This window comes from Cetorhinus maximus, chromosome 6, assembly GCF_964194155.1.
Source record: "Cetorhinus maximus chromosome 6, sCetMax3.hap1.1, whole genome shotgun sequence".
In the NCBI taxonomy this organism is placed as follows: Eukaryota; Metazoa; Chordata; class Chondrichthyes; order Lamniformes; family Cetorhinidae; genus Cetorhinus; species Cetorhinus maximus.
In genome coordinates, this window is record NC_135884.1 from 100257845 (window position 1) to 100270772 (window position 12928).

General features: G+C 42.6%; 1 protein-coding gene across 1 annotated transcript in view; it reads left to right on the forward strand.

Moving 5' to 3' along the window:
- cenpt (centromere protein T) overlaps positions 1–12928 on the forward strand; it is a 95674-nt gene that overhangs the window by 66451 nt on the left and 16295 nt on the right. The window contains exons 13-15 of the mRNA XM_078544777.1: positions 4269–5075; positions 5296–5383; positions 9908–10063. Of these exons, the coding sequence (XP_078400903.1) occupies positions 4269–5075; positions 5296–5383; positions 9908–10063 (1051 nt within the window). The remainder of the gene's footprint in view (positions 1–4268; positions 5076–5295; positions 5384–9907; positions 10064–12928) is intronic.

Below are 12928 nucleotides of genomic sequence, written 5' to 3' on the forward strand. Positions count from 1 at the left end.
CTAAAAAATATAGAAATGAGTTGAAATATAAGCTGGTAGAGGGTGGTGAGACAGGAGGAGCTCGATAGGAGGGGCCAGTGATAGGTGGAGGCCAAGAAGAGACTGCCAAAGATGTCATAGACAAAAGGACAAAGGGGTGTTGATGGTGGTGATATATAAAGGATGTGCTAATGGGGGACATTAAGGGTAGCAAGCAGGACAAGCTAGTGGCAGATGACCCTATTGGGGGTGGGGTGGGGGGAAGGGATCGAAATGGGCTAAAAGGTGGAGATGAAACAATAGATCGAAATAAATTTAAAAATAGGGAAAAGAAAAATATATTTGTAAAAAAATTATAAATTATTGGAAAAAGGGGGGTCGGAAAGGGGGTGGGGATGGGGGAGAGACTTCATGATCTAAAATTGTTGAACTCAATATTAAGTCCAGAGGGTTGAGGTGTAGGGGGTGATGGAGGAGTGGACCAGTGTGTCCCAGAGGGAATGATCCCTGCGGAATGCTGCCAGAGTGGGGGAAGGGAAGATATGTTTGGTGGCAGCATCATGCTGGAGTTGGCGGAGGATGATCCTTTGAATGTGGAGGCTGGTGGGATGATATCATGGTTCTGGGAGAGAGGGGAAGGTGTGAGGGCGGATGTGCGGGAGATGGGCCGGACACGGTTGAGGGCCCTGTCAACCACCATGGGTGGAAAACCTCGGTTAAGGAAGAAGGAAGACGTGTCAGAGGAACTGTTTTGGAAAGTGGCATCAATGGAACAGATGTGACGGAGGTGAAGGAAGTGAGAGAATGGGATGGAGTCCTTAGAGGAAGCGGGGTGTGAGGAGCTGTAATCGACGTAGCTGTGGGAGTCAGCAGGCTTGCAATGAATATTGGTGGACAGTCTTATCACCAGAAATTGAGACAGAGAGGTCAAGGAAGGGAAGAGAAGTGTCAGTGATGGACCAGGTGAAAATGATGGAGGGATGGAAATTGGAAGCAAAATTACTAAATTTTTCCAGATCCAGACGAGAGCATGAAGCGGCATCGATGACTGCTTCGGTGCCGCTTCATGCTCTCGTCTGGATCTGGAAAAATTTATTAATTTTGCTTCCAATTTCCATCCCTCCATCATTTTCACCTGGTCCATCACTGACACTTCCCTTCCCTTCCTTGACCTCTCTGTCTCAATTTCTGGTGATAACACTGTCCACCAATATTCATTACAAGCCTACCGACTCCCACAGCTACCTCGACTACAGCTCCTCACACCCCGCTTCCTGTAAGGACTCCATCCCATTCTCTCAGTTCCTTTGCCTCCTTCGCATCTGTTCTGATGATGCCACTTTCCAAAACAGTTCCTCTGACATTTCTTCCTTAACCGAGGTTTTCCACCCACGGTGGTTGACAGGGTCCTCAACTGTGTCCGGCCCATCTCCCGCGCATCCGCCCTCACACCTTCCTCTCCCTCCCAGAACCATGATAGGGTCCCCCTTGTCCTCACTTATCAACCCACCAGCCTCCGCATTCAAAGGATCATCCTCCGCCAACTCCAGCATGATGCCACCACCAAACACATCTTCCCTTCACACCCTGGCGGCTTTCCGCAGGGATCGTTCCCTCTGGGACACCCTGGTCCACTCCTCCATCACCCCCTACACCTATTGTCCAATGGCTGAATCACACCTAATGTTAGACACTGTGTTTTGAATTTTACAAGCATGGGCTGGTTGGGTACGGCCTGTATCTTGCCCATTGTGAACAGCAACTGGGACATGTTGTTTGATACGATCCACCAATCTTTGAGAAGTACGAGCTACGTACCTAGCATTACACTGGCACTGAAATTTGAGCAATAGGTGAAGCTAGCTGCTTCACGCTGCTAATATGCAGTGGCAACACAAGTGGCATTTGCCACTAAAAGGATACTGCTGTCAAGCCAAAAACACGTTCTGCCGTACAGACCGCACCCAACCAGACCATGCTTACAAAACGCAAAACACCGTGTCCAACATTAGATTTGATTCGCAGTTGGACAACATTTGCTAAATAATCCTCAATGTGCTAAGAATTACACTGACAACTAATTTAAGATTGCCATTTGGGCTCACAGTGTGGCGCATTTGCGCATACATTAACATACAGGGCATTGTTCTTTGCAGACAGAAAGAACATGTGTGCACATTGCGCCTGTTTCAGCTAAACAAAATAAGTGACAGCCATTTGCTGACTCATTCCTCAGGGCAATGCTTTGACCAATCAAGGTCAAGCTACCTGGTTTAAATTTCAAACAATGCTTTGCAGTTCAAAAATAAAAATACCTGGAAAAACTCAGCAGCTCTGGCAGCATCGGCGGAGAGGAACACAGTTAACGTTTTGAGTCCGTATGACTCTTCAACAGAACTAAGTAAAAATAGAAAAGAGGTGAAATATAAGCTGGTTTATGGGGGGGTAGGGTAGAGCTGGATAGAGAGCCAGTGATAGATGGAAATTTCCATTATTTTTAAATGTATTTCCATCCATTGTTTTATCTCTACCTTTTAGCCTATTTCGATCCCTTCCCTTCACCCCACCCCACCCCCACTAGGGCTATCTGTACCTTGCTTGTCCTGCTTTTTACCCTTAATTAGCACATTCCTTAGATAATATCACCACCTTCAACACCTCTTTGTCCTTTTGTCTATGACATCTTTTGGCTATCTCCACCTATCACTGGCCCTCTATCCAGCTCTACCCCCCCCTTAAACCAGCTTATATTTCACCTCTTTTCTATTTTTACTTAGTTCTGTTGAAGAGTCATACGGACTCGAAATGTTAACTGTGTTCCTCTCCGCATATGCTGCCAGACCTGCTGAGTTTTTCCAGGTATGTTTATTTTTGTTTTGGATTTCCAGCATCTGCAGTTTTTTGCTTTTATCTTAATGCTTTGCAGTTAACTGGCAGTCGCCATCACTGGTGCATTCTCCATGGCAATGCTTCTACCAATCAGAATCTACTTGCCAACCAATCAGCACTCTCTTCATATACAGTATAAATTGTTGTTTTCCCCTTATATTGTGGTGTCCTGATGAATGCAAGATGAAAAGCTTCAGCATGTCTCTTCTTTTCAACAATACATTAAGGAAACATTGATTCTTCCAACTGCGAGGGAGAAATGCTGCCTTTAAACAGCGATCTCTGTCAGCTGAGAATCAGATCAGCTGTAACTATGATGCTCTCCATAGTTGAAGGCCTATTGACATTCACCGTTGAGAATTACAAATGGATTCTTGGACTTGCTACCGAAAAACACCTAATGCAAGTAGAGCTCCACTCACTGAGAAAGGAATTGACAACAGTAAGGGAAAAGGGAAAATTAGTAGTGAGAATATTTTAAAAGTATCTGTGAGTTTAGACCACAAAGTAGCTTCGTATTTTCTCCAGGGGCCTGTGGCTTCCAGGCCTTCATGACTCCTCCATCAGCAAGGACTCCACAATTGCACTTTGTGAATACAACACTTTGTCTTATTTAATACCTTTGGTTTGAAATAATTGTTGGTCATTTTGAAAGTATTTGTTTCTTTCATCCTTAACATTTAAATCATGTCATATTGTGGGATTTTGCATATCTTAAATTCTAAGCTTTTCTAAACTACTGTATCTAGGCTATTATAGTTAGGTAACCAATGTAGGTCTTTGATCTGAAGTTTGTGATGGAACCTATGCAAAGGCCCCTCGCACAAGGAGAGAGCAGACATGTTCCAGCAACCAGTGACAGATTAATATTGGCATAACCTATGCTCTTAGCAAATCACCCATGGATAAATGGGCCTCTGGGATATTTTTAAAAGAGAGAGGCATTTAATAAAGGAATTACTTGTTTCACAATCTCAAAATCCATTCATGGGAGTTCAGTTTCAGCATCAACATAACATAAGGAATAGGAGCAGGAGTAGACCATTTGCCCCCTCCAGCCTGCTCTGCCATTCAATAAGATCATTATCTGATTGTGGCCTTAACTTCACTTTCCTGCTTGCTCCCCATAACCTTAGATTTTTGATCTACAAGGGAGTCAAACTCAGCCTTGAATATATTGAATATACCCAGCCTCCACTGTTCTCTGGGGTAGTGAATTCCAAAGAGAAGAAATTCGTCCTCATCTCCGTCTTAATTGGGAGACCCCTTATTTTGAAACTGTGCCCCCTAGTCCTAAATTCCCTCTGATAATTTATTATGACAATATCTGAATGAAAGTGGAGATGTTGCTGGTGAAGTTTAAAGAAATTCAATATAGTGACAATTTTCTTCTTCTGCAGAATTGGAGATGGCCAGGGATGCTGAACAGAACTTAGCAACGCTGGGTGGACAGGAGTCAGCTGCATTATGGCACTCTGAAGGAGTGAATGCTGATGAATTGGTGTTAGTTGATGAAATAGGTGATAAAAAAGTAGAAAGTGATGAAGTGAATGATGAAAGAATGGAAGTTGAAAGCCTGGAAGGTGATAAAGTGAATGATGTAAGAACAGAAGGTGATGAAGTGGAAGACGATGAGAGGGCGGAGGGCGATGAGAGGGCGGAGGGCGATGAGAGGGCGGAGGGCGATGAGAGGGCGGGGGACGGTGGGAGGGCGGAGGACGGTGGGAGGGCGGAGGACGGTGGGAGGGCGGAGGACGGTGGGAGGGCGGAGGACGGTGGGAGGGCGGAGGACGGTGGGAGGGCGGAGGACGGTGGGAGGGCGGAGGACGGTGGGAGGGCGGGGGACGGTGGGAGGGCGGGGGACGGTGGGAGGGCGGGGGACGGTGGGAGGGCGGGGGACGGTGGGAGGGCGGGGGACGGTGGGAGGGCGGGGGACGGTGGGAGGGCGGGGGACGGTGGGAGGGCGGAGGACGGTGGGAGGGCGGAGGACGGTGGGAGGGCGGAGGATGAAAGTATGGAAGGTGATGAAGTCAGCGATGAAAGAATGGAAGGTGATGAAGTCAGCGATGAAAGAATGGAAGGTGATGAAGTCAGCGATGAAAGAATGGAAGGTGATGAAGTCAGCGATGAAAGAATGGAAGGTGATGAAGTGGCCAAGAGAGAAGAGTTGATGGACAACAGTGAATATGAAGATGATGACGATAAAGGTAAAATCGCTAAAATTGTGATGCAGTCTTGACTGCATCTGAGAAATTGGTGTAATCCAAGTGAAAGCTTTAAGGTCTTCCAGTTTTTGATTGTCTTCAACTAGTGCACAAAATTGATTATTTAAGCTCTTTTAAAGATTATTTTTTAAATCTTATATATACTTTTTCCTTCCTTTCTGAATATAAAAATTTGATCTGGAATTTTGCTTTATTATAAAAGTGAGACCGACTTTCCAGCAGAGTGACAAGGTATTCAGATCCTCTCCATTACTGACCACACCGCACTTTCTCAAGATATTGAGTAGCAAGTAAGTAACAAATGCAATACTTCATCACCATAAGACATCTAGATTGCTAAGAAATGTTTCTAGCATGGAACCATCTTTTGATTACAGACCTACGCCATTTATCTTTACAGCTTGGGAAACAGCTCTGCTTAGAGAAAAACATATTTCAAATAATTATGAATTTAAATATTGTGCTCCAGTTCAAAAATGATAGTGCTGTTTGATTATGCTTAATGGGGAAATCAGCAGGATTGGATAACTAATCTGTTTATATAGGTAGCATTAATAAAAATAGTTTTTCCCTGTATTGGGCTTGGCTGGGGGTTGCAAGAGAAGCAATTCTGTGCAAAGCTCCCACCAGAAGACCGCAAATCTGATTCAAAAGGCCATTTGTCACTCAGGCTTGCTTGATTTTGGTGATGGTTTTCATAGTCCTCATTCCACTGAAGTAGTGACGGATTCCCTTCTTGGGAGTAGAAAACTGGCATAATGCAGTTTAACAAATCGGAACTTTGGATATTATAGTGGAGGCAGCTGTGACTCAGACTGTCCTGATTTTCAGTGTGCCCCCACCCCCAACTACCACCCACCCCATACTTTTGAAAGAGAGCAGAAACTGTGCTCAAGTATGGAAAAAATAAATTAAAAATTACTGAAAATATGACAAGTGAGTTTGCAAGTTTAAGGTATCTCAAATTAGAAAGGTAAATGTGTATTTCAGCCTATCAAATTGGCCTGATTATTTAGATCCTTCTTCAGAACGTTTTAACCTTAGTCTTGTCCTTGTGCTGTGTAGATTACTCTATTTCAGTAAGATACAGTTGTGATGAAAATGTTGAATGGAAAATTGTCCAGTTTTTAAAGTGTTGAATTTATTTTGCTATTGCCTGCTCCATGAGTTTGTGTGATCTGGAAATCTTATGGTGAGCGAGAGTCAGGTGCAGCCCAGAACTCCAAAAGAGCTGACGTTGATGAAATGGGTGGTTAAAAACTGTTCAATTTTATCCTGGGGCGACTTTAGGCCATGTTCCCTGGTTTTATGATTACAATATCTCTACACTCCTCCCCTCAACCCTGTGAGTCTCTTCGTCATTTTTAAAACATGGTTATTGTTTTCTTCATTCTCCTGTCTTCATCCTCACCTCCCACACTATAAGAATACATTGACAGCTCCTCTGATAGCTTAATTGCTTAGTGTAATATCTAGTTATTGTGTTGAACAATCAGAGCAGGAATATTTTAGGTTGAATCCCCAGTCTTTGCTGAATTGGCTGATCTCAACCAGAATTATGCCTGGGGCACTACATTTGGCGTCAGAAGACATGTAAGGAAAATCATCCATGGCTCCAGTTTTCTAGTGGAAATGTTCCCTGAAGGGTAGAGGACATTCTTTTCTGAATATGAGAAAAGTTTCAGGGGTAGTTTTTTGTCTTTACAATTTAACTTATTGTTAAAATTCTATTATTTATTAACTAACAGTAGAACCTTGTGTCACACAGAATTTGACCTTATTTTAAATAAGTGCCTATTGTGATAACTTGAACCCCTGATAATTCTTGCTTGTGCTCAGTGCAAGAATTGGCATGAAATTCCTATGAATGAAAACTTGACTTGGTACACAGATATCTAGAGTAACAGGCCTTTGGGGAAATCATAGAATGGTTACAGCATAGGAGTCCATTCAGCCCATTAAAGCCAAGCTAGTTCTCTGCAAGAACAATTTAGCTAACCCAATTCCCCACCCATTTTTCTGTAGTCTCGGTAATTTTTTCCCTTCAGGTGCTTATCCAATTCCCTTTTGAAAGCCATGATTGAATCTGCCTCTACTATCTTCAGACAGATCGTAGACACTCACTGCTTAAAATGTTTTTCCTCATAACGAGGAACCCTTTTATCATTGGATATAAAGATAGAAAGAGCTTGCATTTATTTTGCTCCTTTCACAACCTCAGAATGCCCCTAAGTGCTTACCAATAAGATAATGATTAAACAACCTGTTTCAGTGATATTGTTTGAAGCATAAATATTGGTCAGGATAAAAAAAAAAGCAGTACTAGAAATAGTACGAATACCATCACAAACTTGAAACCTCTAGCAAATGGGAAAACACCACATTACAGATTATTAGTTTAAAATATGCGCTGACAGCTCTCTCTCTCCCTACTCTGCTCACATCAGCAAAGCCATTGCAACATATTATTTGTAAATATTTGCCACAGTGTTGTAATCAGCTGCCATTGGCTCAAGTTGGCAGGCAGGAAGTGTCACTTATGCTAGTCCATGAAGGTCTAATTTAGATTCTCAGCGTGTATGTTGTGTATTTAACCCTTTGTGATCTAAAGTTAGCTTAATAATATCTTAATGTAAAATACTGAAAGTTCATTCGAGGCAAATAGTCAAAATCTCGCAACATTCGTATGAACCCAGAGTGCCAACAACTTCCTGGCTATGGTGCTAAAGACTTATGCTGTAGCTTCACCTCCAGTAAAGTTATTTCAGTACAGCTAAAACACTGGCATCGACACAACAATGTGAAAAATTGCCAAGTAATGGAAAGTGTCATTAATAATAATTTAGACTATCAAGTGGCACTTACTTCATCAATAACCTGCTCATCAATGCTCACATTGGATTTCACCAGGACTACTCATCTCCAGACCTCATGAAAACCTTGGTCCAAACATGGACAAAGGAACATAATTCAAGAGGTGAGGTGAGTGTGACTTCCCTTGACATCAAGGCAGCAGTTGACGAAGTGTGGCATCAAGGAGTCCTTGTAAAATTGAAGTCTAGTGGCAATCAGGCAGAAAATTCTCCACTGATGTAGAGGTGTATGTTGCACAAAGGAAAATGGTTGTGGCAGTTGGAAGCCAATCACCTCAGCCCCAGGACATCACTGCAGAACTTCCTCGCAGTGTCTGAGGCCCAACCATCTTCAACTGTTTCATCAATGTCCTTCCCTCCATCGTAAGGTCAGAAGTGGGGATGTTTGTTGATGATTGCAGCATTCAGTTCCATTCGCAAGTCCTCAGATAATGATGCAGTCCATGCCCACATACAATAAGACTTAGACAGCATCCAGGCTTGGGCTAACAAGTGGCAAGTAACACTCATGCCATATAAGTGCCAGCCAGTGACCATCTCCAACAAGAGAAAGTCTAATTACCTCCCCACTCAGTGGCATTATTATTGCCAAATTCCCCCACTGTCAACGTCCTGAAGGTCGTCTTTGACCAGAAATTTAACTTGGCTAGCCACATAACTACTGTGGTTACAAGAGCAGATCAGAGGCTGGGTCTTCTGTGACAAGTAACTAACCTTCTGTCCTCGAAGTCATTCCGTCACCTACAAGACCCAAGTCAGAAATGTGGTGGAATACTCTCCAGTTGCTGGATCAGTGCAGCTCAAACAACACTCAAGAAGCTCAACACCAACAGAGAGCCCCTTGCTTGGCACCCCGTCCACTGCCTTAAACATTCACTCCCTCCGCTACCGACACACTGTGGCTGCGGTATGTGCCATCTGCAAGATGCACTGCAGTAACTCGTCAAGGTGGCTTCTACTGCACCTCCAACTCTCAATCTCTACCATCTAGAAGGACTAGGACAGCAGGTGCATGGGAACATCATCACATCCAAGTTCCCTTTCGAGCCCACTCAACTTGACTTGAAAATATATTGCCATTCCTTCATCGTCTCTGTGTCAAAATTCTTACCTAATAACACAGGGAGTACCTACACCACATGGACTGTAGTGGTTCAACAAGGTGACCCACCAGCATCTTCTCAGGGGCAATTAGGGATGGAAAATAAATGTTGACCTTGCCAGCGCCACCCATATCTCATGAACAAATTTTTTTTTAAAATTGGTGAGGGGGCGCTCCTGCTGGATATACTGACAGCTTAGCTGGCTATGCCTTGAACAGAGTGAGTCAAAAGACAAATCTTTGGCTTCTCATCTATCTGAGAAAGGAATTATTGTGTAGAAGCTCAGTTTTGAGACTGACAATTATAGAAAACTCTCAAGTTTAATGCTGAATAGCTTCAGAAGTATTCTGGTTCGTAAACTGAATTTGGTCCTCTAACAGGGAGAGTCTAGCATGGTCACTTATCTTCTATGTTTTGCAGGACATTATGAAATGGATTCAAATTCACTGTAAAATTTATTGTCTATTCATGTTTTGTATAAAATTAAATCAGTTTATTGATTTAATAGAGTGTTCACTGGAGTCAGCCTTCTGAAAGGTAAGGGAAGTATTTGTGAAGAAAAATTGAGATTCTACAATAAGGGGTTCCCCTGGTCATAGCTATCCAATGACTAGATATCAGGCAGTAAAAGATAGACTCTTGATTTTAAGGACTCTGTCTGCTTTCAGAAGTGATGTGACACTGAACTCAGCTGAACAACCTGGTGCCAATCTGAAACACATACATTTGATTTTGAAATCTAGTTTCCAAGTACCAGATTGTTATAAATTTGATATAAAATGAAATCAATGAACCAGTTGCTTGTAATAACACTAAATATTGTATCCATTATCAACAGGGCACAAAAACCACTTGTGAAGGTAAAGCAGAATCCAAAAAAAACAACCCAAACACGAAAGAAAACAATTTTGCCAGGCAGCTTTGTAAAGTCTGTGTTTACTCACTATGCCAAAATGAGAGTGAAGAAGGAAACATTTACAGTGGTGGAACAATGGTAAGTGATAGTTTCATAATACAAATTAAAGCAAATCATTTTGTAATACAAATCTTTCAAACAATCCTAAAAATTTCAATAATGGGCTACAAGCAGTAACAGATTATTTATAGAATGCCTTTAATATAATGAAACATTCCAAGATGCTTCACAGAGGCATATGACACTGAACCACGTAGAGATATTTGGGCAAATGACCAAAAACTTGGTTAAAGAGGTGGGTTTTAAGAATGTCTTAAAGGAGGAAAGAGGCAGAAACGTTTAAAGAGTGTTATCATCCCAGTTGATGTTTATGCTGGACAAGTCAGATCCCAGAGTGAAACCTGGCTTGGTAGATCCTAACTTATTCTTTTCGAAACCCGTGGAGATCAGTTACAGAACACATTCACAAGAGTCTGCCAGTATTAGACCATAAGACATAGGAGCAGAAATTAGGCCATTCGGCCCATTGAGTCTACTCCGCCATTCAATCATGGCTGATACGTTTCTCAACTCCATTCTCCCGCCTTCTCCCTGTAACCTTTGATCCCCATACCAATCAAGAACCTAATAAGACAATTGTTATTAATTATTTTAATACACAGAATAAAACATTTATTAAACAAGAAAAATTTACTATATTACACTAAACAAAGGGGTTGGAGAGATTTCAATACAAATACCAGAAAATGATTCAGACTTGCACTATTTTTTTTTGTCCCAACAACCTTTACAGACACAAAACCCCAGTGAAGATTTACCACTGTCTCAACACCAATGTTTCTTGCTTGGGATAGCACAGTTTCAAACAGTTTTCTTCCAGCGTACGTCTGAGCATTCACTAGTTGCTTTTCTTCAGCTGATATCTCTCCCTGAGACACCCAAAAACTGCAATCGAAACTCACTATTACTTCAACTGCACAGCAAACGCATGAGTTCCCTAAATTTTGTTCCCCAGCAGGCTTGCAGGATTTCCTACTAGAGAGATTAGCCCTTCTGCCTGCACTCCCTGGTACTTACACAATAACTGGCCTTCTGTGTTTTACTGTCTCTCTGGACCCCTGTCGCTGGGCAACAGCACAGTTTTTTTTTCACCTTCACTAAACTAACTCCTTGGTAACCCATCTCTTCACTTCAAGAGTTGTAAAATCTCATTAAAAAAGCAAGTATACAAACATGGCCCCAGACTTCCCAGCTCACAAAAACCTCAATGAAACTAAAACCAGGTTTTATCTTTCTTAACACCCAAATACAAAATATAAATTAAACTTAAAGCTATACATTGTTCCTAACAGGTGGAAATTTCAAAGCATAAGGCTAGTCAGCTGAAGGCCACAAATGGACGGTCAGTAAGTCAATTAGAAGAGTGTAGTTATCTCAAAGGGTTGTGGGACTGCAGTAGATTACAGAGATGGGGAGGAGCCAGGCCATGGAGGTGTTTGGAAACCAGGATGAGAATTTTAAAATCAAGGTGCTGCTTAACCAAGAGTCAGTGTAGGTCAGCAAGCAAAAGGGTGATGGGTGAACCTGGATTTAAGCGAGATAGGGCAAGGGCAGCAGAGTTTTTAATGACTTCAAGTTTACAGAAAGTTGAATGTGGAGGCCAGCCAGGAGTGCATTAGAATAGTCAAGTCTGGAGGTAACAAAGGCGTGGATGAGGGTTTTAGCAGCAGAAGAACTGAGGCAATGGCAGAGTTCTGCATGCGAGGGTGGAAATGGGCTGCCTTAGTGATGGTGTGGATATGTGTTTGAAACACACCTTGGGGTCACATATGATAGCAAGGTTACAAAGAGACTGGTTCAACCTCAGATGATTGCCAGGGAGAGGGCTGGAGTCAGAGGCTACGGATTGGAGTTAGTGGCGGGACTGAAGACAATGGCTTCTGTCTTCCCGATATTTAATTGGAAGAAATTTCTGTTTATCCAGTACTGGATGACAGACCAGCAGCCTGATAATTCAGAGGTAGTGGAGGGATCAAGAGAGGTAGTGGAGAGGTAAAGCTGGGTGTTGTTAGTGTAGATGTGGAAAATTACATTGTATTTTTGGATGATGTCGCCGAGGAGCAGCAAAGTAGATGAGAAATAGGAGGGGAGGGATAGATCCTTGGGCTACACCAGAGGTAACTGTGAGAATGGGAAGAGAAGCCATTGACAGCGATTCTCTGGCTACAATTAGACATATAACAATGGAACCAGGTTAGAGCAGTCTCACCCAGTTGGATGACATTGGAGAGGCATTGGAGAAGGATGGTGTGATCAACTGTATCAACGGTTGCAGATAGGTTGAGAAGGACAAGAAAGGAAAGTTTACCTTTGTCAGTGACATAAGATGTCATTTGTCACTTTGATAAGAGTCGTTTTGGTACTTTGACAGGCAGAAACCTGATTGGAGGGATTCAAACTTGGAGTTCTGGGTAAGATGGGAGATGACGACACGTTCAAGGACTTGGGAGATGGGATGGTAGTTTGCAAGGACTGGTGATTCTTTGAAGAGCAGGCTGTTGATAGCAGATTTTTAAGAGAGGGAGGTGGAACTGAGGGGAGAGAACCATTAGTAATATCAGCTAGCATGGGAGCCAAGAAGGGAAGTTGGGTGGTCAGTAGTTTAGTGAGAATAGGATCAAGAGAGCAGGAACTGGGTCTTATGGATAAAATGAGCTCAGAGTGAGCATGAGGAGAGATAGGAGAGAAATTAGAGAAAGAGACAAGTTCAGGAGTGGGGGATGCCTTGGAGCAGGCTTGTCCAACCTTTTTTCTCTCACTCAAGGGGCCGATGAGCAAATTTTGGAAAGATAAGGTTTGGCTCAACATTAAACATGAATTTCAAAAAAAAAAGTTGAGGCATGAAGAAAAATAACAACTCGCTGAGCAAAAATAAAGCAATGT